Here is a 25,974-nt window from a genome sequence, read left to right as displayed (position 1 = left end):
CATCCTTAATTTCCTCCCCTTCCTTCCCTCAGTCCACGCTGCCTCTCAACCACCATGTTGACCTCCAGTGGCTGGTGGAGTGGACGGCTCGACTGGTGAGCAGTTCCTACGATGTGAAGAGCCCAAGCCATGTCTGGATCTTTGCCCAGTGTCTAAAGGACCCGTGGGTGCTCTGTCTGCACATCTTCTTGCGGCAAGAGCACCTGCCTAAACACTGCCCCATCGCCCTGGGATACGCCTGGCCCTACGCTTTCACACGGCTACAGCTGCTACTGCCACTGGTTGACCCCAAGTACAAGAACACACATTACTACTTAAATACCAACCTGTGACTACAGATTTCATACAACAAATGATCCATGTCTATGAGAGATGAAAACATCTGACCACCTGTATATTCTCCTGTTGTCTCTTTGCAGCAGTCCAGTGAATGCTAAGAAGACCAGCACTGCAGGATCCAGTGACAACTACATCTCTCTGTGGCGCAACTATCTGATCCTGTGTCTAGGTGTGGCTAAGCCGAGCATCATGTCCCCGGGTCACCTCAGAGCCTCCACACCAGAGATCACGGCCACCACGCCCGATGGCAGCGTCACCTACGATAACAAGGTGTGTGTTTGTGCGGAGAAAAGATTTAAAACAATTCTGGAAAGTCTGGAAATGTGATTATTTTATAATTTCCGGGTCCTAAAAAGCTTTGGAATTTTACAGATAGTCAGGGTTTGTAATTGATTAATCTGCCAATTATTTTTCTAAAATGGCAGAAAATAGTGAGATGATGTCCATCAAAATATCTCGAGACTAAGCCTGTCATGATAATTACATTATCGACTTTATAAGTCAACAAAAATTGTCAAGGTCATGTCCACATATTGTTTGGTATAGTCCTTGTATCTGTATGCTTATACATAAGAATGTCACCAACATTTTTGCAACATGATGCCAGAATAATTAGCAGGGTCCATCGTAAGAATTGGACACAGTGCCTTGTTTTTTTTTTTTTACTGCACTTAAGCCAAACTAACGTAGAAAAAAAAACTAAGCTGATAGCTATGTTTTTACTTTGCACTTAAGCCTTTGAGAAACTGATGGGCAGTTTATTGCCTGTTTAGGAATGGCTGCCAAATGTTTAATATTTATTTAAGTGCAGATTTTGTTAACAATAAATATTATTTATTGATTTGGTTGTGTGGTTTTGTTTTATTAGTTTCATTTATTTACATATAACATATTTTTATGTTCATTTTATGTTCAAGTTCATTGCTCTCTGGAAGGGTGTACTTGCATTATTATGATATTATATTATTACACCTGTAGCATAAAATCTAGTCTTTCTGGGACAATATATTGTTCCCTGAGAGTAATTATTGGGACAGGCCTACATAAAACCCAAGGTGATGTCTTGTTTGTCCAACCAGCAGTCCAAAATCCCATAATATTTTATTTATAATGATATTAAACAGACAAAAGCAACTCATCCTCACATTTGAGAAGCTGGACCCAGAGAGTGATCTGTATTTTTGTTTGACAGTTTACTTTAAAGATTATTTGATTATTAAAATAATGACAGGTTAGTATTTTTTTGATACATTTATCAATTAATTGTTTCAAACCTAATGGAAAATACTGAGTACATATTATTGTTCTGACCTTATGTTCTGATTAATGTGATTTTAAGTATAAAGAATAATCTTCAGAGCCCTTTTTCAGTCATGTTGGTGCTGTCAGCATTAATCCTATTCAAGAAATAAAAAAGTGGTGTTGAAAAATAGATAAATGGGAAAAAAAACTTGGACTGATTAATAATGGTATTGATCGTGTAAAAATGGAGTGTATATTGTTACCAGATCAGTTTTAGGTTGTCCATGTTGCCTGATCAGTGTTTGTGTGTGTGTTTTCATCACTCAGGTGATAGGCACTCCCTCAGTTGCCTGGCTTTTAAAACAGCTTGTCCCACTGATGAGAGCTGAGAGTCTGGAGATCACCGAGTCTCTGGTGCTGGGGTTCGGATGCACAAACGCTCTGGTCTTCAGGTGCTGGAACAGGAACATGCAGAGACGTACACCGATCATACAAACACAGCTCACGTCATTTACATGAATCTTAGGTCACAATGTCAAATAATTTCTCCACTGTATTCTAGAAAAAGCTAATTTCTGATTGAATGCTCAGATGATGTTGTTTGTTATTGTTATGTGACTCAGGTCTGTTGTTCTTGGGTTTGAGCTTTTGCTGATAACAAACACACAAAGGCTGAAAGGAGGGAGGACACTGGATAGATTTAAATCACAATAGAAAATGGATGATGTGTGCTAGATTTGGTCCGTATCTCTTACATAAGAAAGTCTTTTCACGCTGCCTTCTTCTATTACTGAATCCCATCTGTCCTGACATTCTCTTCATAACTGAGATGAGCTGCATGCCTCTCTGACATTCAGAGAAGAAAAGAAAAACTGCGTCACTGATGTAGCGAAGAATTTTTTTTTCAAGGGGACAGAGATGCATCACATTTTTTTCAAAGACAGAGGTTCCATTGTGAAAGGGAGGTGTTTCATTTTAAAACAAGACTGTCTATTTTTAACCTGAAATGTTTTTCCGAAATGGCGCTCATTGTTTTTAAAGGAGATTAAGGTCTCTGCAGACATATTTGTCTAACATGACTGTGTTTGAGGATTAGTGGTTTTAGGGCATGTGACATTTGGTGTTGCACAAGATGGATATCTGTTACAAACCATTCTGTCCACTCAGATCAGGGCGTCCACCATCTACAGTGAAGTTACATTTTATCAGTCTCATTTAGCAGTGAAGCAATCGATTGATTTTTGCCCTCTCTGACCCTGTTTATAGGGAGCTGGTCGAAGAACTCCATCCACTGATGAAGGAGGCACTGGAACGAAGGCCTGAGGTAACACACACACACAAACACAGGGAGAGAGAAACAAACTGAGAGCACTGAAACAGGATCATATTAAGGTTATTGATTTCAGACAGAAGCTTCTGAAATATACTCCTGACCATGAAGTATAGTCCAAATTTAAGCTTCTTTTATATGCAGCAATTAATAAAACTGTAAAAAAATACATCTTCCATGTGGTATATAGTGTCTGATCATAGCTATTAGAGATGCTTTCAATAGATCAATTATATATTATTTATGAAAATGGACTACTAATGTAAAGTCACTTTTCCTTTCAGGAACCAATTATCTCATTATAAACAAAACAACATACATATATTAACATATATTTAGCAGTATATTGAAAACCTGTCTGTGCGTTCAGAACAAGAAGCGCAGAGAGAGGAGGGATCTTCTCAGGCTGCAGCTACTGAGGATCTTCGAACTGCTGGCTAATGCAGGAGTCATCAGTGACAGGTAGCACATTAAATCTACTGAGGGCCCTCTAGTTGTTTTTCTTATGCACTCAGGCAACTCATTCATGCTTTCTCCTCATCAATATCCATAAGCATCCTTCTATCACTTGCTTCCTTCTCTGATTTCTATCCTGTTGATGCACATGTAAAATATAGATTTCCCTCTCTACCTCTACAGCACCAATGGAGCGCTGGAGCGTGATTCCCTGGCACTGGGTGCCCTGTTCCTCGAGTATGTGGATTTAACCCGGATGCTTCTGGAAGCTGAGAATGAGAAGGAGCTCGATGTGCTGAAAGACATCAGAGCCCATTTCAGTGGGATGGTGGCGAATCTCATTCAGTGTGTTCCTGGTAAATCATTTTATTACCTTCATATGATATTATATATCATAATAATTCAGTAGTAGCAGATGTAGTAGTCGTGGCTTTAACATTATTCTGCAGCCACTGACTGAATTTTCATGCCAGTCAATAAAAATGCTCATGGATTAAAACTGTAAATTTAAAAGGTAAGGTCTGTAGTTTTTCAACCTGGCCCCCATTTCCACATGTGTTTGTGTCTAAGTGACCAAAAGGATCAACAATTTTTGAAACCAGTCCAGGATTAAGATCACTGCAGCCAGCAGCAGCCAAACAGGTTGCAGTTTAACCACTTGACGCATGTTTGCCCATCATTGTACGGCCATTAAAAGTGCATGTTCCTGCCAATGACAGGGTCAGATTATTATTACAAGTGTCTGACAACATTATAGACAGAGACAGACCTTTTTGTTAAAGAGTAAGATCCTTTTTGTTTAACCAGAAACAGCATTGAAATCGCTATTGCCAAACCCACCAGACTCCATTTAAAAAAACAGTAATTTTAGAGTGTATACAGCCAGCATATATTTACATCTTACTGGGTTATTTAAGGGTTTATTTTAGCCAGGTCAGAGTTGTGATTGTTTGAACAGTGAAAGGAGGAACCAAAAGTTTCTTTTGCAAGTTTTATTTTGTTTCTTGCAACTTTGAATGAAGTGTGTTTTACAATAATAAAATTACTGCTTATTTAAATGGAGTCTGGTGGCTTTGGCGACAGTGATTCTGGAGCTGTTTCTGGTTAAACAAAAAGGGTCTTACTATTTAACCAAAAGGTCTGTCTCTGTAGGGATCCTTACCATGTTGTCAGACAAAAACAAGCACTTTTAATGGCTGTACAATGACGGTGCAAACATTCCCAAGTGGTTACATTGCAACCATAGTGATCTAGCTCAATACTGAACCAATTTCAAAAACTGTTTTTCCTATTAGTCACTCAAGGTCCAGGTTGAAAAATGTCAAAATTACCCTCTGAGTCTGTCTCTGATTTTGACCCTCTGTATCTCTCTTTCTTCACCCTCACTTTCACATCTGTGCAGTCCACCACCGGCGCTTCCTCTTCCCTCAACAGTCTCTGAGGCACCATCTCTTCATCCTCTTCAGCCAGTGGGCTGGACCCTTCAGTGTCATGTTCACACCCCTTGATCGATACAGTGACCGCAACCACCAGATCACTCGCTACCAGTACTGTGCTCTCAAGGTAAGCAACACCCATACGTCCCAAACTCTACTTCACAGCAGGCGTTACTCTGCATTAATTCAACTCAACTTTTGTCACCTAGGCCATGTCAGCAGTTCTGTGTTGTGGGCCAGTGTTTGATAATGTGGGTCTCTCCACTGATGGCTATCTCTACAAATGGCTTGACAACATCTTGGCGTGCCACGATATACGGGTAGGTCAGCTGTTGCCATTAATTTGTTATACAGGATCTCTCAGTGTGGTGATGTTTTTTTTTGTTGGTATACTTAAAGGGGTTTGGATAATTCTAACATGATTATACATGACGTTTCAGCTCTTCAGCTTGTCTCAACATGTTACGATTCAAGTTTAAGCTTTCCTTAATTCTGTTGCTCCTTTTGTGCTGTTTCCTATCTGTGAAGTAGTCCCTCTACATAATAACATGTTTGCCTTAGGTGCATCGTCTGGGGTGTGAGGTGGTCATCCTGCTCTTAGAGCTGAACCCAGACCAAATCAATCTATTCAACTGGGCCGTGGACCGCTGCTTCACTGGATCTTACCAGCTGGCATCTGGCTGCTTCAAGGCCATCGCCACGGTCTGTGGCAACAGGTAGGGGATCTTGCATTTCTCTATCAAGACACTGAAGGTCTATCAGCTCCAGGGAAACCAGTCTAAGTCATCTGACCTCCTTGCCTGAGAGTTTGGGGAAAAGTAAAATTTTCCTATGAGGATCAATAAATTGTCACATTGTTTTGATTAAAATGATTTAGTGACTTTTATGCAGCATGCATTATTTAAAGGGGCAATAAGCGAAATTCATCATTTCTAGATTGAAGGAATTAAAAAATTGTTATGTGAAGAACTAGGGGTGTAATTTCATCTGGAGTATAGCATGACCTCACACACCCTCTCTCTGTGTTGATCTCCAGCCCCTTGTTTACAAGCCGGTCCGGCTACGCGTTCATGTATGTTCATGTGAATCGCTGCCTCCTCCCTCCTCTCGGAGCCCTTGGCCCTCCCTCCCTATAAAAGGCTACAGCCAGTGAGCAATGGCAGATGGCATGATGGTACCTGTAATAAATGAAATATACTTGCTGAGATGGAGGCGAGACTCAGTGACTAGAAGAGCTGGTAGAAGCGCTCCATAGTTGTAGGTTACTCCAGTAGCCGGTGGCAGCCGACTAGTGCTAACTGCTAACGCTCCCGGGAGCTAACGCTAACTATGGAGCGCTTCTACCAGCTCTTCTAGTCACTGAGCCTCGCCTCCATCTCAGCAAATATATTACATTTATTACAGGTACCATCATCATTGAAGTAGGCAGGGGAATAGCTAAACACAGCAGAGACCGAGAGTGAGTGAAAGACATTGCTAACTGCTAAACTAAGTTGGCTGTTTAGGTTTTATTTCCTCGCCCCTGTAGCGAGTGAAACTGCCTGTAGTGAAACCGGGGCTAACCGGTGCTTCCTCCTCAGGCTCCACTTCACTCAGCTGCCCGACGGACCCGCTGCTTCTTCCCACTTTAACCTGAATAACAAACAGGAGCTAGCTGGGAGTGGCTAGCGGAGCGTTAGAGCACAGGTAGTATGGAGAGCAGAGGTAGAGGGAGGTGTGGCTTATGACACACTTTGTTTTGGTCTACAGGCAGTGCACAACAGCGAACCTAGCGGTGAAACGATTTCGCTTTTTGCCCCTTTAAGATAACATATTAACAAAAGAATATAAAGATAAACAAAGGCCATTTACTAGTGTTTTGTTAACAGGCCCTGCAAAAGCATCCAGTGTAATAATGTAAAAAGCTTCCATCCACATCCATACTTTGTATTTTATAATTAAAATTGAAATAATGATTTACCATTCCTCTTTACTTCACCAGGAATTACCCATGTGACCTTGTGACCTTGCTCAATCTGGTGTTGTTCAAGGCCTCAGACACCAGCAGGGAAATATATGAGATCTCCATGCAGCTGATGCAGGTGCATACACACATACAGCACACAGAGGAGACAAACACAGTCCCAATGTTAAATATGTATGAAGTGCACACAAAGAGGTGTGAAAAGAGAACACAAACATAAAGCCCAAACATCAAGCTGCATTTTGACTATAAAAGATGTGATAATAATTTGTCTGCAGGTGCTGGAGTCTAAGCTGTGTGCGTACTCGAAGCGGATGGTGGAGCAGAAGCCTGGTAATATTTTGTATGGAACACACGGCCCCCTGCCTCCTCTTTACAGCGTCAACCTGTCTCAGCTCTCCATCCAGCTGGCCAGCATGTACCCAGAGCTCACGCTGCCTCTTTTCTCAGGTACATTTTTCAGGATGAGTGTGTACACAGGTACAAGATGCTGGAATACTTCCTTACAGAGACTAAACAAGACCAAGACTAGAATCCTATAACGTTTCTTTTGTGGAGAACAGTTGTAAACAAAACCCAAAGACTCTCCTCCCCTCCCTGTTTCTATATAGTACACTATATAGATCAAGTAAACAGGGGTGCTTTTGAAATGCTGTTTTACTGTGACTTTACAATGTGATGTGCTGAATGCTTAGAGTACCCATTAAATACTGAAGCAGGCAGGATGAAAACAGCACAATCTGTTTGAACCCTCACATTCAAAACTCCCAAGAGGCTGGTATTCTCGCTGAGACAGTTGTAAAAAATGTTTTTCTCCTGTTAGTGAACACATTTAGGGAATGTTCAGCTTCCTTGAGGCACTTCTGACTTTAATTCCTCCTTGTTTTTTGCCTGTGCAGAGGTGAGCCAGCGTTTCCCAACTACCCACCCAAACGGCAGACAGATCATGCTATCCTACCTGCTACCCTGGCTCAGTAACATTGAGCTCGTGGACACGGGGCTCCTACCCCCCGCCTCAAGCCCCTGCACACCAGAGGAAGAACCTCACGGTCAGGGGCAGCCCATGGGTCTGTCCCCCAGTCTGAGAGGCAACGGCTGGGGCTCCCTCCAGGCGACCTCATTGGTGCTAAATAACCTCATGTTTATGACTGCTAAGGTAGGAAGCCATGTTTGTGCTTGTCGGTGAAATTACACTTCCTTTTTTTCTCCTGCATGTCAACGGCATTTTGTTTCCTTACATAATCAGTATGGAGACGAGGTTCCTGGCCCAGAGATTGAGAATGCCTGGAACGCTCTGGTGTCCAACGAGAGGTGGAGCAACAACTTACGGATCACCCTGCAGTTCCTTATCAGCCTGTGTGGAGTCAGCAGCGATACCACACTGTTGCCTTATGTAAGTGTTGTCTGCACATACTGACGCTGTGCTGAAGTTAGATTCTTGAAAATGGAAAGCCCCAGTGAATCAGAGTGGCCCCTGATAAGCATATAATATGTACAATATTTATCTCAATCAAAACATTAACAAAAAACTGAGCAATGCCGTCTTTGCACTCAGTTTCTCCTGGTTATGATTCCTGTAGCCCAACAGAGGTTTTTACTGGGAGCCCAGTTATCTGCAAAGGTCTTTTACTCTTGCAAACAAATGGACTAGGTCATTAAAATCGGTAAAAACACTGCATAAAGAAGTTTCATGTTACAAATTAGTGTTTCTCCGATGCTGTTTGGCACGGTGGGAAGCTCAACTTGTTTCTCTGATAACTTAAGATCCAGACGTCTGATGACCAAAATCCTTCATCCAGTTAAAACATAAAGTTAAAAAAGACCAATGTCTAATACATGTTTTGAAAAGATGTGTCCCAAAACTGCATAAAAAGTTTTAAAAGTCTCTCAGTAAATTTATGATCAAGCTTCCGGCAGACAACCACAACCCTGACACATTCGCATCGGGGATATAATGCTCCTGACAGGTGATGGCGACCAAACGACATAGTCCATGTCCTTGATTAAAATAACCTATTTCTCAGAGGTTTGAACATTGTTGACAACATTTTTAATAATGTAAGGACACACCTCATTAAAATATAACAGTGTAACATTGGTCTAATTGTTAATAGACATTTTAATGCACAAAAAAATTACATATTATATCTTAAAACTTCCCATTTTCAGAGATTTATTGGTAAAATAATGTAAAATGTAGTGAAATGTAAATGGCTGTCACAAAGCTACTGGGTTGTGTGTTACATTTTATGATTATATAATGAATATCGAAACAAATATGCTAATATTTTTATTTATTTATTTGTTTGTTTGTTTGACTAGGACGATATATGTAGGCAGTTACTTTAAATGAAATGCAGTCAATACAATGTATAAAGGTCTTGTAGCTGTAGCTAATTTGCAGACTTCATCCCTGACTAGGCTTTTGAAGAATAAAACACATCATACAACCCTCTTACACAAACACAGAGACTACAATAAAACAAACACCGATAAACAGCTGCTACTAACAGTTACCAAAGCAACAATGACTATAAACAACAAGGAACAACAAAAGGACAAGATAACCTCAGTGTTCACAGATTCGACTTTGTTTACGCCATGGTTTAGTGGTGGTATGGAAAGCTTTAACTTCAGTGCATGTTTTCGCTTCTGATGGCAGGGTTACGTGAGGTAAACCAATTCACACTGTATACTCGTATCTGTTTCAGATCAAGAAGGTGGTGATCTACCTGTGTCGCAACAACACCATCCAGACGATGGAGGAGCTCCTGTTTGAGCTGCAGCAGACTGACCCGGTCAACCCTGTGGTCCTGCACTGTGACAACCCTCCCTTCTACCGCTTTGCTGCCAGCAACAAAGCCTCCACGTCACAGACGGGTGAGAGGAGACCTTCCTTGTGGTTTCATCTCAACATTGACTTTGACCTTGACGACTTTTAATATGACAGTTGGTTGACTAGACTGTATTTTAATAGATTGTCTCTGTATTATGCGCAGGCACCACCTCCAGCAGTAACACTGTGGTGGCTGGTCAGGAGAACCTGGTGGACACAGATGAGAACAAGCTGGTCAGAGAGAGTGAAGAGCGGTCAGTATTAATACGCAATATTAGCAAAAGACTTTCAAACTTTTTAGTCACAAAATAAGACTGTACACAAAATCTGAATTTAACTTATAATGTCATGTGTTCATCTCAGCATGGCCAGGGCTCACAACAGACTGGAGTCTCGCTACAGCAATAGCTCCGGAGGCTCTTATGAGGATGAAAAGAGTGAGTTGTTTTTCTTGTCATGAAAATGAATATACAGACTTGCTTTACTTGTACACTGTGTACTCATAAACACAGCCCATGGGGACTCAAAGCTGTCTGTTACTTGGAAGTGCTCCGGGACAAGGATTCTTCCGTCACCTGCCGTTACATAATTCACACCTAAGACTTTCATGCTAATTGTCACTAATCCTTCCATACAGCCATACCCGAAACAAGAGCTTTTCTAGTGTGACTACGCTGAAACGTGTGTGTCATTCACTGCCTTTAATAATTAATTAAAGCCTGTCATTTATGTTGCAGTTGTATATCAAACATGTTATTTTGTCACAAGCCATAGCCCACCACTGTCCCCTTTGACACAGATACACAGACGTAATCACACCGATGGTACCCAGTCTATGTTTAGCAAGCGTCTATGTTGGGAGGCTTCCAGGCGTGAGTCTGCTGCTGAAGTCTTCATGTGACTAAGCAGAGCTGTAACCAGCCAAGTACAAGTGGAACAGCTGGACCTTTGATGTCTGAGCAGGGGACATTTTTACCAAGCCAGTGTTTGACTTTACACTAAAACATGTCAATAAGAGACGTTGTTAAAAAGAGAATATCTTCTTTGGTATGTAAAAAAAAAGTTCAGCTTTCCTATAAATATTCACCTTCTTGTCAAAAATGAGATTATGTTGGTTAGGTGATGTGTCAGGCTAGGACCAGCTGGGACCAGCTACTTCCTGGAGTCTCAGATGGTTTCCGAGCAAAGTGCCAAATTTTCATCTTTACACTGTGGTTCATTTGGTTCAACAAACGAGATATATCAAGTTAAATTGTGCGGTGAGATGGGTTAGCCAGATGTAGTTTCATATTTATCATACAGACGAACTTCTTCTTGAAGCTAAATATTAACCATCATAATACAGGTACATACAAAAAAGACTGTCATTCAACCACACTTACTTTTCAAAATGGAGTATGTTTAGACTTGTCCTAAGATGATAAAATACACTATTGTATTAGTATAATGGGAAGTTACAGTACAGCAACTGCAAACGTGCTGAGGAACCACTTTGTTGTTGAAATACCTTGACTGTGACTGAGCTTGTGTTTGGAATTCCACACATTTTGACTGAGCTGCTTTGTTTGTCTGTGACCTTTCATGTTAGTTGTTTGTCTCTGCTTTGATATTATCGTGAGATGAACCTTTCTGTGCTTGAGGGTGTGCGGACAACGTATTGTGTGTAGATATCATTAAAGTTTGGCGCCTTTTGTGTATGAGATATATGTTACAAGTATGTTTTTATTAACTACACTTGGGGATTGTGTTTGTAGCTGACCCTCTCCCGCCATATGCCGGCTGGCTACTGGGTGTTCTGGAGACCAACCACCCTCAGCCGTTACCCATGCCTGTTAACGGAGGCTGCTGGGCTCCTCTGGTTGACTACCTCCCAGAAACCATCACACCCAGAGGACCACTGCATAGGTACGCACTAACAAACATGGGCATACACACACTGTACAGACAACCCACTCTTAAACAGATACAGTATTCACACACAGGGGTGGAACAGTGATGTTACAATCAGTGGCGCATCAGCAGAGTCAGCAGTATTTTCTCGCACAGACTGGTTACACCTCCTCACAGATGGCCTGATAAACTCCAGCACAGAGTGAAACCCAGCCAACTTTCTCCGCCTCTGCTATGTGGAGAATTAATATGAGAAGGGATTTGCTTATTCATCTTCTCCGTCTCTCTCAACACCTTAAAAGTCATTATGAAGATGAGATGAAAATGAGATTCAGGTTATTTATGCTGCATGTATTTACAATTCATTAAAGGAGAGTGGACTGCTTTTATCACAATAATGGGTCTTTTTATGCAGGTAAATACAGTTTCTGTATCTGTACTTTGTTGTCTTAATTATCATTCAGTACTAACAGAAGACTCACAGTACCAGCAGTATGTATACACAAAACGGGTTTCTAGAATAAGATTTAAATGATGATATGCACTGAGTTACAGATACATCTGCCATGAAAAATGCAATGGAGATACTTGCCTTAACTTAGTAATACACATCCTCTTTACGACCAAAGTAAGTTTAAGTGATAAACCTAATAAAAATACAGGTTTTCTCTTGAATTGAGTTGTCTTGAGCTTTGGTTTTAGAATATTGCTAAAAAGAATAACCTGAAGTTTGTCCCAGACAAACATTTTTTAAGATTTTATGGACCAAAACAATGATAAAACAACATATATCTTCATATGTTTGCAGAATCTGTCGGCAAGAGGAAAAGATTTTGATAATGGAAGTTTTGTTTTTCATTTGTAGTCCCAGTCACATTTGAGTGGGCTTTGGCTGCATGCAGGTGAACAGTCTGTATGGAAAGCGAAAGAGGTGGAACACATTAGCCGAAATCTCAGAACCCATTAGTTTTCATCTGACAACAATTTAACTTTTTGACAGATTGATTTGATATCTGTCATTTTATGTAGATAATTGTTTATAAAGATTAGCCGTAATGTCGTCTGGACCTAAAACATCTACACCTCAAGCTGCTAATCGGACTGTGAACAGTGATCTGCAGACAGAGCAGAAAGCCTTGGCCCAGATATCCATTCTCTGGTTATCTGCTGGCTACACCGGAGCTCCTGACATATTGGTGCAGAGGCTAAATCATCATCAGACCGATAGCCGTTGAGTTTGGAGATTAGTAGCAGCCCTGACTTGATTGAAAGTCATAATCCTTATTGTCCCTTCATTCTGAATGACAGAACAGAGATGTTGTCAGAGCTAAATCTTTGGAGTAATTGCTCCATATGGACTACTTCACGTCACGTGGGCTTGAACCGAAACACGGAAGGGTGGTCACATTCCTCAGTATGCCGCCCCAAAGTCCATAGAAGAAAAGAGTATTGTTCTTATTTTGCGCACTAACTAGATTTGTGTGTGTGTTGATTTTCAGGTGTAACATTGCAGTGATCTTCATGACTGAAATGGTGGTGGACCACAGCGTGAGAGAAGACTGGGCTTTGCACCTGCCCCTGCTACTGCATGCCCTCTTCTTGGGTAGGTGTACACAACACAGACACACACATAACTCAGATATGGTCTATCGTCTTCTTGGGACAAGTCTAACCTTAAGTGTTATTTAAACAAAAGAAACAGTAAATATCATGCGTAAAATACACAATCCTTCATGTAATTTTTTGACAAGATGTGTTTTAGAGTGTTTTATGTTCCGGTCTTACTCTTATTTCCCAACATGAACATGAGGTTGAATTAATGGAACTTATCTAAAAAGATAAGATCAAAAAAATCCTCATGCACCGCCCTGCCAAGAAGGGTGTTAACACAGAGACACAAAAATAAGTCGTGAGGTATGTAGGTATTTTCTGTGACGCCTGATAAGCTCACAACGTGACAGCGTGAGGTTTTATCTCCATCTCCCACAGACGTGCATTTCAGGTCAGACCGTTCTCTTGAGTCACTAAAGGCACAGACACATTCCCCAGGGCCTGCTTTTCTCACCAAGACTGTATTATCTAACATCTAGACACATATCTGCCCTGTCAGCTGTGCACAAATATGTTATTCTGTGCTCTGCATATTCAGCATACTAACCCTTCAAGTTGTCCATTATCATCCAATCTGTGCTATTGTGTGCATGAAGTTGTCCAAGGCCTGAGAATTACTTGCTTTTTAGCCATGCGTTCATGTAGACAACTTGCTGCGACTTGAATGTAATGTTCACATACTTGCCCATGTACGTAGACTGCACAGAACAGATTTGTATGATGTAAACAATGAACATGGCGACACTGGGTGAGATAACTATAATGTTAATCCTTAGATCACAGCAGAAAAAGTGACAGAGGCATCATCATAGATGCTATGTAGGCCTCTAAATAAAGCATGTCGTGACCATGGCCATTTATGTACAGACTACATCTTGCATACATGTAGAATTCATTTCTGAGGATGTGCACAACCAACCTCCAAATGGACATAGGATATGTGAGGCAGCCATCATGCTCACACAAATGTAGTTAAAAGCAAGTTTATCTCCAATCTAAGAATCCATGTTGTATTGTTTCATATACATGTATTTTTACTGGCAGTGTATTGGGAGAAATGTTTTATTTACATTACATTACACCAACATTTCTTGACACAGCAACATGATCTGTCAGTATTTCAGTTCTTTTGATATATTTTGCTCTCATAAGTAATTAATTCGTAATAGTTAAATGTTTATTTGCAGCACATGGATGTGCAGATAAAGATCAATGCATGCTCTTGTTCTTTGTATGTATGTGTACCTGTGTTCAGTTTAGTGATCTTAATCCTGTCTAATCATATTGACTGTGTATTTTGTTGGCCAGGTCTGGACCACTACAGACCAGAGGTCTATGAACACAGCAAACGTCTCCTTCTCCACCTCCTCATTGCCCTCTCCTGCAACAACAACTTCCAGGTCAGTGTGGGATCCTAATACTTGTTATTAGTGTGCCAATTTAGTCTGAATTAACATTGCATACAGTGGCGATGGAAAGTTATTCAGCCAAAAATTAATTTCAGTAGCCACTGACGAATCCTCCTTTCTGTGTCTTCAGGTAATAGCCTCAGTTCTGATGCTGACGAGAGAGATCAGTGACAACAAGACCCTCACCATTAAGTCCAGCTATCACACAGAGTACCAGCAGTCACGTAAGCATAACGTCTTAATCATGTGACATATACCATTGAATAATAATGATTATTCAATTCAGTTTTCACTAGTGAACCCTTAAAAACATGTACTGAAACATCACAGTACAAAACAATATGATAACCCTGCTTGGCAATATATTAATAGTACATTTAATTCTGTTTATCATATTCCCTTAGATGCACCTGACTTCCTGCGAGAGTGGCAGGCATCTCCAGTGGCTGATTCTGGCCTCAGCTCCACATCCAACTCCTCCTCTGCCAGTCTGGGTGGTGGCAGCACTGCAGGCAGTGTTGGAAATTTGCCCCTCGTGACACCTGATGACCTGGAGGACCTTGAGGATACGCCCAATGAAACCGACGAGAAGACAAACAAACTCATCGAGTTCCTCTCCACCAGGTACGCACACCCCTAGAGACGTTTTATGCAGTCCTAGAAGTTTGGGGTACAAATATTCGAGCAGGTGTGCTTGTGAAGTGCATGTGTGTGTGAAAATCTCACTGTAGTGCGCACTGTGTGACTGCGCACATGTTTTAAGTGCTTGTGTAACATGTATATGGTGCTACTGGTGGTGGGTATACAGTGCCTGGAGTACTGTGTTGTCGTTGCTCAGAGCGTTTGGACCGCTGTGGGTGCACGAGGACATCACACCAAAGAACCCCAACTCCAAGAGCACGGAGCAGCTGACAAACTTCCTACGCCACGTTGTCTCTGTCTTCAAGGAGTCAAAGTCAGGTTAGGAACTGCTCAAGGCCAGTTGACTTTGACTGACCTTTTTACGATCATAATTCATGTGTAGCATTTCTGAAAATCTGTCCACAACATTGGCACAGCATGCTCAATAAAGTCTCAACAATTATATTATTTTGTGAAAAGTAAAAACCCTTTTCTCTGAACAAACTTGCATGTGTGTTTGTGTATATCTTTATGTGTCTTTGTTCCCATCTGTTTATACAGACTTCCACCTGGAGCAACAGCTGAGCGACGTGGCCTTACAGACGGCTCTGTGCAGCTCCTCACGTCACTACGCCGGGCGCTCTTTCCAGATCTTTAGAGCGCTCAAACAGCCGATCAACAACCACGCTGTCTCTGACCTGGTCTCCCGCCTTGTTGAGGTGGTGGGAGAACACGGAGACGAGGTGCAGGTGAGAGAAATTGTCGGGTTAGCGGCAGTATATTAAATAATTATTACAGCACTTAACAACCTCTATACTCTGCTAATGGGAATGCATGTTGTGTTTCAGGGTTACGTGATGGAGGTGCTGTTGACGCTGGAGTCAGTGGTGGTGAATCTAGCAGAGTGCCTGAAAAACAGCGACCTTATGGCAGCTCTAACCAGGTAGAACATCAAAATTAAGCTAGCCTTTGTATTGCTAAAACTCCTTGTAATTTAATACAAGGACACCATTTGTAAGTGTATTAATTTTGATTCACAGAACGTCCTCACCAGACTTTGTGACTAGTGACAAACTGATGAACAGAAAGAGCACAGGTCAGCTGAACTTCCCTGGCCCGGGATTTGCTGGTCTGTCCTCACAGCGCCACCAACGCTCCTACTCAGTCCCTAAGAAGTTTGGCGAGTGCGGCCACCATGCAAATGATCCTCCTCGCAGTGCAACTCTGGATCGCATACAGGCAAGAGAGGAGGATTCTTGTTCAGTGTGGCACTTTAATGCAGGGGGAAACTTCTCGTGCATCTCACTAATTCATTGTTGTGTTACATTTTTCAATCGACAGGCCTGCAACAGTCACGGCCTCGCCCGATCAGGGAGAACTTCTGGGTCCTGCACGTCATCAACCAATCGTATTGATCCCAGTGTTCTATCGGATCCTGCCCATGTTTCCCATCCATCAACAATACTGGCCACAGTCTTCTGGGTGGCCGTGTCGCTCATGGAGTCAGACTTTGAGTTTGAATATCAGATGTCACTTCGCCTCGTTCACAAGTTGCTGTCAAAGGTAGATAAGATGAAACTTGCTGATCTCAGCAGCGTAGTTACGCAATTGTCGAAAAAGTTAGGACAAAGATAAGATGAGAAGCAGATGAGTTCAAGCAGTGTCTCAAGGCTGTTCTGCTCCTTTCTATCAACTGAACCATCCTAAGAGCCTCACACTCTTGCTAGTAGGGCAAAAAAATGTATTGCTTATTATATTTTTGAATAAAAGCCTCCTGTCCTATGAAAAATGAAGGGATTCTTAGCTATCAGCAACGTGCAGACATATGATTAACTGGCTATAAAAAAATACAAATGCCTCAGGTTGTCAGAATGCATTTCAGGACGAAACTAAATAAAACAGTCAATTTCCTGTTTTAGTTAAATCAAACTCTTATTTCCCAGGTGCCGTTAGACAGAGCAGAGAACCGCGAACGCCTCGAGAAGCTGCAGGCTCAGCTGAGGTGGAGCGGGTTCTCTGGGATTCAGCAGCTTTTGTTGAAGGGTTTTACCTCCCAGGCCACATCTGACCTGACCTTACAGCTCTTCTGCCAGCTTACACCAGTATCTCGCGTGCCTGTCGTTGACAGCTCACAGTCTATAGGTAGGAACTGGGGATCGTGGTAACTTTCATCCTGTGTTATTTTATTAGGTCGAAACAAACAAGTCTGTAGTTTTCTTTCAACCTCTTCTCTCTGTGCAGGTTTCCCTCTGAATGTGCTCTGTCTGCTGCCTCACCTGGTGCAGCACTTTGGCCATCCAACTCAGTTTTGTAAGGAGAGCGCTGAGAGGATCGCACAGGTACGGTCCAATTCTTCACTTGAGCCTTGTCTAGTTCACTTCAGTTTCCTTTGATTTACTTCAGATCACTTTAGGTTAGGCTTTATAGGGTGTTAAAGCAAAAATAAAATGACATGAGGAATAAACATTCACAGAAAAAGAAAAACAAGCTCTCTCTTTCTCTCTCTCAGGTGTGTTTGGTGGAGAAGAACACAAAACTGTCCCATCTGGCCCATGTGATGACTCTCTATAAGACACGCTCCTACACACGAGACCCTTTCTCCTGGGTCAGTGTGGTTTGCCGCTACCTCCATGAAGCTTTCTCTGACATCACACTCAACATGGTGACCTATATGGCAGAGGTAAGTGCTGATTAATATGGATTGCATATGTTGAATGTTTTAGCGGTTGCATGCTCTGTCAGTCACTGAATGTCTCTCTCCACCTCTCAGCTGCTGGATAAGGGCCTTCCCAGTATGCAGCAGTCTCTGCTCCAGATCATCTACTGTCTGCTCAGCCACATGGACCTGACTGCTGTACAAGTCAAACAGTTTAACGCTGATGTCACAAAGACCATTGAGAAGTTTGTCCAGGTAACTTTCCTAAAGTGCATAAGCTGAAGCATATCCCACTTCTTCTGTGTGAGTTACTGTGTGATACAAAATACGCACTGCTGTCTCTTTCATACTGTGTTTGTTATTCCACAGACGATACACTGGAAGGACGCCTTAAACATCTTGAAGCTGGTGGTATCGCGCTCCGCCAGCCTAGTTCATCCGGTGTATGGCCACTCGCAAGGTGACCTTTCCAACCTGGAGGTCAGCAGGGTGTGGGACGGTTCATCCAAAGCTCTGCCTGGAAAAACACTGGACTTCACCTTTGACATCTCCGAGGTGAGGAAGCAACACATTCTGTCCCACTTACACTTATAGTACAGAAAAAGACATGTCAGAAATGTATGTAAGATTCAAACTGTTTTCTTTACAGACGCCAGTGATTGGGCGTCGGTTCGACGAGCTTCAGGGTTCAGGGGGCAGAGAGGGGAAGGCCAGAGCCATGGCTGTAACCCGCAGTACTTCCTCCACCTCGTCTGGATCCAACTCCAACACCATCCTGGTGCCCGTCAGCTGGAGGCGACCACAATCCTCACAGGTAGAGTTAGACCCTTTAATTAAATGTTTTTAAGATCTCTCACAGTTTATGTACAGTTTATATCTTTATATAGCTCTAACTGTAAGTCAATGACACGCTGATTCACACCCATCCTTCTTTGTTTTGACCTCAAAGTCACATTCCTCTGTAGCCGTTTGTTTTTTAGCACAAGCAAAAGCCATGCTGGACTTTGTATATATGTAGATCTGCACTGGGCTCAACTGATTTATTGGTTATTTTAACATCTGAAGCCGTTACAAATGAACAGATCAAGGAAGAGGAGAGTTTATGTCTGTTCCCTCTTTGATTAATACTCTATTATTTATTCCTGTCTCTCTTCTACTTGCAGAAAAGAACCAGAGAGAAGCTAGTAAATGTGTTGTCTCTTTGCGGACAAGAAGTTGGACTCACCAAGAACCCATCTGTAAGCTACCTCCCATCTCATTTTTATAATACTCTACCTGTACTGTCTGCTTGTTCACAGTCTACAAAAATCCCTTCTCTCTTAAGTATTAACCTTAGCAAGGTCTGCCAATTTTCCTAGTTATTCAAGGAGATTAATGTCTCTATCATTCATGAGGAAGTTGTCATTTTTATGTAAACTTCACCAGCGTCATGTGACAAGTGTAAATACTGTACTTTTCTCGTTCCTTCTCATCAGGTGATCTTCTCATCATGTGGTGACCTGGACATGATGGAGGTGCGGGAAAGTGGGGTGTCATCAGAGGAGGGTGGAACCAGAGAGGACACGCTTGATGACACAGCCAGCGAGCAGCAGTTCAGAGTTTTCCGAGACTTTGACTTCCTGGATGTGGAGCTGGAGGACGGAGAGGTGAGAGTTTATATTTCACTGTGTGTTACCCATGGCCATTTAAAGTTATTATGTGGCTTGATTTTAACTGTAGAGTATCTGTCCCTTGCCTTCCCTTTTCCCTTTAATGCGTGTTTCATTTTATCTGCCTGTCTGTCTTTAGCAGCAATATATTTGAAATGTATTTCTGTGTCCCTCCTCCGTGTCTCTCTCTCTGTCTAACTCTGTGTCTCTCTCTCTTCCCCTCGCTGCCTAGGAGCTCCAGGTAAGGTCTCTCACACTGAGCACTTACATTAGCTTTCATCAGCGCTGTGGTGTTGCTGGCTCCTTTGTTTCCTCTCACTGAAAAAAAAGGGATGATTGTGCTTCATTTTTCTCTCACAGCTTGGTTGCAGGACTACATTTCTGACCTTATTGCTATTTATCATAATGGAGATAAATGATACTGTGTGTCTTTATGGGGTAAAAGATTATCATATTGAATGCAAACAGCCTTTCCAGCATATTTTCATGCCATGAATAACATTTTGCATCTTGTGCTTGTCTCAGACGCTCTTAGAAGCAATTATTCATGTTTTCTTCAAAATGTTTTCACAGTAGTGAAATTCACTGCTACCATCGCCTCTGCTTTTGTCTTCCAATGTGTACGTGCGTGTGTTTTATCTAGGGCGAGACTGTCGATAACTTTAACTGGGGCGTCCGTCGACGCTCTCTGGACAGCACCGAGCTGGGTGACCTGTTGGAGGAGAGCCAGCACTCAGGCAGCACCCCCAGCTTAGGTCACGAGGACCCCCACGACTCAGACGAGTCCTCAGAGGAAGAGGAGTCTTCAACTAGCCAGAGCCTCTCTCACTCTCAACTTGTGCGTAACTTTTGGAACAATGCAACACTAACGTCCACTGAAGCCTTAAAAACTTTTCCTAATATTGCAATGACCTAATTTGATGGAATAAGTCAATCCAAATTATAGATGTCCCTGGTTTGCCTTCCTGTTCCAGACTAACCCTTCTCCATCGGAGGAAACCAATCACACTGATTCTCTATCTACTTCTTATGACACGTCTGCCGACCCACAGTCTCTCAATGCCATCACGCCGAGCCAGGGAGTGCTCCATGATGATCACAGTGGCCTACATGTGAGGAATAAAACACATTCACACCCATATATACTCCTGTTTTGTATAGTTATTAAGTATGAGTAATGGTGCAGAAAAGTCGTGGTTTGGGTACAGCAGAGAAAAAGAAAACAAATGCACAAGGATACAGTTTCTTATTTATTTTGAACAGACAGTTGTGCGAGTGTCAAAGACAAAATCCTCTTGTTGGGGACTGAGGTAACATTTTGCCCACTGGCAACGTTGTTCAACTGCTTTCATTATTGAAATAAGGAACATTTCTGTATTACACTTTTCAAACGCTGAACAAATACTTTCCTAAAATGCAGTAGTTCACAACAGGCTATAAAAGTGGAAAGCATCTCTTGTGCTATAAAATTAAAATAAAAAAAGAATAATGAAATATAAAACTTGTGCATTAGGAGAAGTGTTTCACTTAGTTCCACCTTGGCTATATTTAAATCTTCAATGCACCCAAACATTTATCGACCAGGCACATCTGAGTGATGCTGTCAAATGGGATGAGCATGTTGGATGTGTTTCCATTGTAGACACTAGTTAGTAAAAATAACGCACGAAGCTACTGTGACGTTACCCACTGCTTTGTGAAATCCTGTTTTGAAGCCTTGAGTTTGGACGTTTCCATCTTTGTTTTTTGAAGCCACAAGTGAACAAATTTAGGTGAGAGGCTGGCGCTGTGGAGGAGTGAGGGGTGGATCTGAATGAGAAGCTGAGGACACTATCAGCAGACAGCCTGTTAAAAATGCGTAACTTTAAGCCTTAATAAAATGTAAACAGGTGAACTATATAAAAATGAATGGCCCGTACCGTTGTCACGAAAAGGGAAATTAGCTATAGAGATCAAAACTTTTCTTCGTACCAGGCTGTAAACATGTTTATTTCTGCTGTAAAGTTGGGCATTTAACATGGGGTTCTATGGAGATTGACTTGCTTCTAAAACCAGCCTCGAGTGGCCGTACAAAGAACTGCAGTTTTTGGCACTTAAATGTTGGCCTCATTTTGAGCCCTGGAGGTTGCCACTTCTCATTCATAGACCCTACAACGGTGGAGCAACTCTTTGTCCATTGCTGTTGTAGCCGACCGGGTACCGGCAGGCGGGTCTTCCAGTTCTGGCGTTTTTATTTGTGCTCGCATTAGTATGACTGATTTATACACCAGTCCACTTGTGCTGACCTCAGAACATGTTGCTAACAGCGTGCGACTACAAATTTCTGGGGGGAATTCTTGCTCTGGTTCCGCATTACATGTATTCTGCGTGCACCAAACCATGACCCCGTACTGTGATGTTTTGGTCCAAATACACAAGCATTTATTATCTTTGGGAAAATGTAATATCTTTGTCTCCTCAGGGGAGGGTGTGTGTGGAGGATGAGGACACTCAAGCCCAGGATGACGAACTATCGCTGAGCGCCAACGAGGTCCCACAAGGCTCAGACTGCGGCGAGAGCTTCACCCTGGAGTTGCCGGGGCAACCTCTGGATCACCCACCCAATCTGGACCACAGCCTCAACGCAGACTACTGCCAACCACCGCTGGACTTTCTAGACCCCAACTGTCTGCCCAGGTGAATGTGACAGACAGGAAACAATATGGAATATTGTTTCGCTGGAACTTTTTATCAACTGGCAGATTGACTGACACTGGGACTAAACCTCGGTTAAGCAGCAGTCTTAAGCGCTTATTTTTATCTGTCACAACCAGAATGTTTGTGCACACAGCACTGGGACAAATCAGGGCATTTATATTAAGCTGTCATTCACAAGGAAGTGTGCTGTAAATAGTTTCCTAAGACACCCAATTACCATTTGCATTCTCATATATGCAAATCTGCAGTTAGAATGATGACAGTGCTTCATGAAAATAGACTTTAAACCTTGTGTAAGTTAATGAACTACTAAAAAGAAACACTTCTACATACATGAGTAATTTAAGGTTGCATGCATATTAGCAGTGTTTCTCAGCCACCACGTGCTTTATATGTCACATCTCTGCTTGTTAGATTCAGTGTGTGACCATTGTTTGTCTTTGTTTGTTTTGCATTCTTTGTCCTGATTTTCCACACCCTTTCTCTAATATTAAATGATTCCTAATAGATGAATTCTATTAATCCTGGCCCTTGAGGCGCCCCCTGTAACTTGTGTCTTAGGCTAGCAGGGCACTTGATCTTCATGTAAAACCTTTTTGGGGGGAAGGTATCAAAACCTTTTTTTCTTTGTACCCCCATTTCTTTCCCCTTCCCATGGCGACAGCTTGCGTGATGATGTAGATGACTTGGAAGACCTTGGTTTTCCTCCTCCCCCTTCTCCATTTTTCTCCGCCATCTTGGCAGCCTTCCAACCTGCAGTGTGTGACGACGCTGAGGAGGCATGGCGATGTCACATCAACCAGCTGGTGACCGACTCAGATGGGTCCTGCGCCGTCCATACCTTTCAAGTGTTCTCGTCTCTCTTTAAGGTAAATCACAGGACGGATTAGTTGAAGTCATTCCTAAGTCATTAATATAATCAGGAAACATCATATCCTGTGGGGATTTACATGCACGTATGTACAAAAATACAACAATTACTCAAACTTTCCTTCTTTCCCAGAACATTCAGGGTAAATTCTGCATCCTGACGACTGATGTCGCCACTTACCTCGGCGAGGGCTTAAGGGGCATCGGATCAAAGTTCCTCAGGTCCTCACAGATGCTAACCACATGCTCTGATTGTCCCACAATCTACATCGATGCAGACACTGTGAGTAATGCTGCCAGACATGATTGACTTATCGTTAATCACAGCATGTTGGTTGGATCAGCCCATGACAGACTGCAAACAGTGGTGCTGAATTAACCAACAAGTCTAATGCACTGAACGCATCCTTCACCTCCTTCTTTCTTCTTGTTGGTCTATCCAGATCATGTCCTATGGTCTCCTTGAAAAGATGAAATTCAGTGCGCTGGAGCTACAGGAGTACCTGGACACCTACAACACCAGAGAGGACGCCGCCGTATCGGTAACTTCACCTCAGCATGTTATAATAAATGTTTTGTTTTGGGGGGTTTTTTCATGTAAATGTGTAACTAACAACCCTCTTCCCCCCGCTGTTGTCACCTTACGTTTTTCCTTCAGTGGCTGAGGAACTGTAAGGACACATTTCCCAGGTGCCCCGGTGACAGTGTAGTTACCTGCCAGCCTGGAGACTCAGAGGAGAAGGTACAGGCAACTTGTTCACAACTTTAGTTTAGACTTTACAGATAAACAAAAAACGCTCAACATGTGGTTAACTTCTGCATCTGTGCTTTGTAGTTGTTTCTCTTTTCTCCTTTGTGATTCTGTCACACTGGAATATCTGCTCTCTTTGCATGTGTGCTGTGTGTTATCTAGTGTCTCCTCCTGACTTTTTCGCTGTAGCCACCACCAAACACTAAGTGAAACGTAAAGCTGCTGGGTGTTATACACTGTTGACTAATTCTTGGTAGCTTGACTGTGAATAGTCATGGTTTATACTGTGCTGTGCATGTGTTTGATTGACGCTCTGTCTTCCTCTTGCCTCACTCTGACGCCCTAACATGCTCTCTCGCTGTCTAGCAAATGGAGTCTCTTGCAGTAAGTTCTCTTACAAGTTTCTTCACTTCACTGCCACTTAAATACACTGCTTGATTTACTCTGCACAAGACAATCAACTAGTCATGTTGTTGCGTGTTTGTATTCCTCTGCATGTGTGTATGAACAGTATGGGGTGTGTGCTTTTGAGAATATAACTGTGTTGTTGTATCTGTGTGTTCACTGCTACTGAGGAATCTGACTCTGTTTCTTCTCTGGTGTCTTGTAGCAACTGGAGCTTTGTCAGAGGCTTTACAAGCTGCATTTTCAGCTTCTCCTACTGTTCCAGTCCTACTGCTCGCTCATTGGTCAAGTTCATGCCATCAGCTCTGTGCCTGAGGTGAGTCGAGTCATAGTTCATAAAGACATCATTTACAGTCTCTACACTGTTCAGCTGCTTAAAGAGATAGTTCAGTTAAATTTTAACTGGGGTTGTATGAAGATCTGAACCATAGTCATAGTATTACCTGCAGTAGATGGCAGGTCAGAACGTCCCGAGTTCAGAGAAGCAGACAGGAGTACTGGCACGGAAGCTAAGCAGTGTACTGCTATGAATTGGGGCAGCAGCGAAACATATTTTACCCACCATTCTCAGTTTAAGCGTATGCTATATTTAGAATATTTTCAGGCTTTACCAGCAGTCAGACAGCCCTTTCCAATGGGAAACTGAAGCCATTATCTAAGCTGTCTTCAAACGGAAGCTGTTATCAGTGCTCCTCTCAAAGCCAGACTCACTCATTTTACCTCTCGTCATTTTTGGAACACGGGAATTGCTGTTCAACCGCTGCCTCGATTAGTTAGTTTGTTTGTGTTATTGTGTGACGCTGGTGTTTTAAAGGGTTAGTTCAGATTTAGCAAAGTCACACAATAACACAAATAATCTAACCAATTGAGGCAACGGTAGACCAGCAGCTCTCGCGTTTTGTGTTGGAAAATTACTGTTTCTGTCGAAGTAGTCTACCTATGAAGAATGCAATACAACGACTTTGGTTCCCCTTTTGAAAGGGCTGTCTGACGGCCAATTAAAGAGGTGAAAATATTATAAATATAGCATACACTTTAACTGATATTGACTTTTTAGGTGGGCCTTTTTTAGATGGTTAAAATATGTTTTGCTGCTGCCCCTGTCCACAGCAGTATATAACTAGGGGCATGCCCACTGACATCTACTGTAGATAATACAGTGACTATGGATAAGTACTTCATACAATCCCACTTGAAAAAATCTGAACAATCCATTTAATATTTTAGACAGGATGCCAGCCTATAGCAACATGGGGTGGGCACTAAAGAGAGCAGTTAACATCAAAAAAGAAAATATGATCAAAGCAGACAAGCCATACAGCAGATCCCTTGTCAGATTTCCTCAACTACCCTGATACACAAATGCTCAAGGAGCTCTTCAACACATACAGACATGCAACAGAAGCTGTGCAGAATATAAGATACTTAATGTGTCCGCTCAAATGTAAACATGCATATACCTTGTAAAGGCTGTCCAGTGGCACCCACAGCTACATTAAGCAAAGCAAGACACCTTCTAGACTCTAGGGTCTCCTTCAATTTATTTCTTTGATTTCCTTAATAGCTGGCAATGATGCCACAAAAGTATCATACACAACAAAGCAGAGGCATCCACGGCCCCAGTAACTCCTACTGCCACACCAGCATGGACCCACATACAGCTAAACTAAATTTACTGTCATTAGCGACATGTTCAACATGCTACAGACTGCATGCCAGCCATTCACAGAGGAGACAAAGCCTAAAATAAAACCAGTGGCTCGCCAGCAGGTGTCCCTTATTGCCCAGTCACTGTCAGTGAAATTAATTATTG

General features: G+C 42.3%; 1 protein-coding gene across 3 annotated transcripts in view; it reads left to right on the top strand.

Annotated features, from left to right (window-relative positions):
- The window catches only part of fryb (furry homolog b (Drosophila)), a 73,877-nt gene that overhangs the window by 44,250 nt on the left and 3,653 nt on the right, over positions 1–25,974 (top strand). The window contains exons 22-64 of one of the 3 annotated variants that reach the window (XM_078172498.1): positions 33–292; positions 420–609; positions 1,909–2,033; positions 2,848–2,905; positions 3,282–3,373; positions 3,551–3,723; positions 4,770–4,930; positions 5,013–5,123; positions 5,365–5,519; positions 6,785–6,884; positions 7,045–7,216; positions 7,666–7,922; positions 8,013–8,159; positions 9,478–9,646; positions 9,766–9,856; positions 9,966–10,039; positions 11,357–11,507; positions 12,992–13,095; positions 14,412–14,503; positions 14,643–14,736; positions 14,917–15,136; positions 15,321–15,472; positions 15,695–15,882; positions 15,982–16,076; positions 16,174–16,372; positions 16,475–16,696; positions 17,077–17,275; positions 17,375–17,472; positions 17,643–17,813; positions 17,904–18,044; positions 18,159–18,344; positions 18,439–18,603; positions 18,953–19,027; positions 19,265–19,435; positions 20,082–20,276; positions 20,413–20,550; positions 21,900–22,114; positions 22,800–23,004; positions 23,139–23,288; positions 23,449–23,547; positions 23,664–23,747; positions 24,123–24,140; positions 24,367–24,477. In XM_078172498.1, coding sequence (XP_078028624.1) covers positions 33–292; positions 420–609; positions 1,909–2,033; positions 2,848–2,905; positions 3,282–3,373; positions 3,551–3,723; positions 4,770–4,930; positions 5,013–5,123; positions 5,365–5,519; positions 6,785–6,884; positions 7,045–7,216; positions 7,666–7,922; positions 8,013–8,159; positions 9,478–9,646; positions 9,766–9,856; positions 9,966–10,039; positions 11,357–11,507; positions 12,992–13,095; positions 14,412–14,503; positions 14,643–14,736; positions 14,917–15,136; positions 15,321–15,472; positions 15,695–15,882; positions 15,982–16,076; positions 16,174–16,372; positions 16,475–16,696; positions 17,077–17,275; positions 17,375–17,472; positions 17,643–17,813; positions 17,904–18,044; positions 18,159–18,344; positions 18,439–18,603; positions 18,953–19,027; positions 19,265–19,435; positions 20,082–20,276; positions 20,413–20,550; positions 21,900–22,114; positions 22,800–23,004; positions 23,139–23,288; positions 23,449–23,547; positions 23,664–23,747; positions 24,123–24,140; positions 24,367–24,477 — 6,273 coding nt within the window. The remainder of the gene's footprint in view (positions 1–32; positions 293–419; positions 610–1,908; positions 2,034–2,847; positions 2,906–3,281; positions 3,374–3,550; positions 3,724–4,769; positions 4,931–5,012; positions 5,124–5,364; positions 5,520–6,784; positions 6,885–7,044; positions 7,217–7,665; positions 7,923–8,012; positions 8,160–9,477; positions 9,647–9,765; positions 9,857–9,965; positions 10,040–11,356; positions 11,508–12,991; positions 13,096–14,411; positions 14,504–14,642; positions 14,737–14,916; positions 15,137–15,320; positions 15,473–15,694; positions 15,883–15,981; positions 16,077–16,173; positions 16,373–16,474; positions 16,697–17,076; positions 17,276–17,374; positions 17,473–17,642; positions 17,814–17,903; positions 18,045–18,158; positions 18,345–18,438; positions 18,604–18,952; positions 19,028–19,264; positions 19,436–20,081; positions 20,277–20,412; positions 20,551–21,899; positions 22,115–22,799; positions 23,005–23,138; positions 23,289–23,448; positions 23,548–23,663; positions 23,748–24,122; positions 24,141–24,366; positions 24,478–25,974) is intronic. The other 2 variants (XM_078172497.1, XM_078172499.1) reach the window with 2 other exon arrangements.

Source organism: Epinephelus lanceolatus, chromosome 11 (assembly GCF_041903045.1).
Source record: "Epinephelus lanceolatus isolate andai-2023 chromosome 11, ASM4190304v1, whole genome shotgun sequence".
Classification (NCBI taxonomy): Eukaryota; Metazoa; Chordata; class Actinopteri; order Perciformes; family Serranidae; genus Epinephelus; species Epinephelus lanceolatus.
This window is presented reverse-complemented; position numbering and strand designations above follow the sequence as displayed.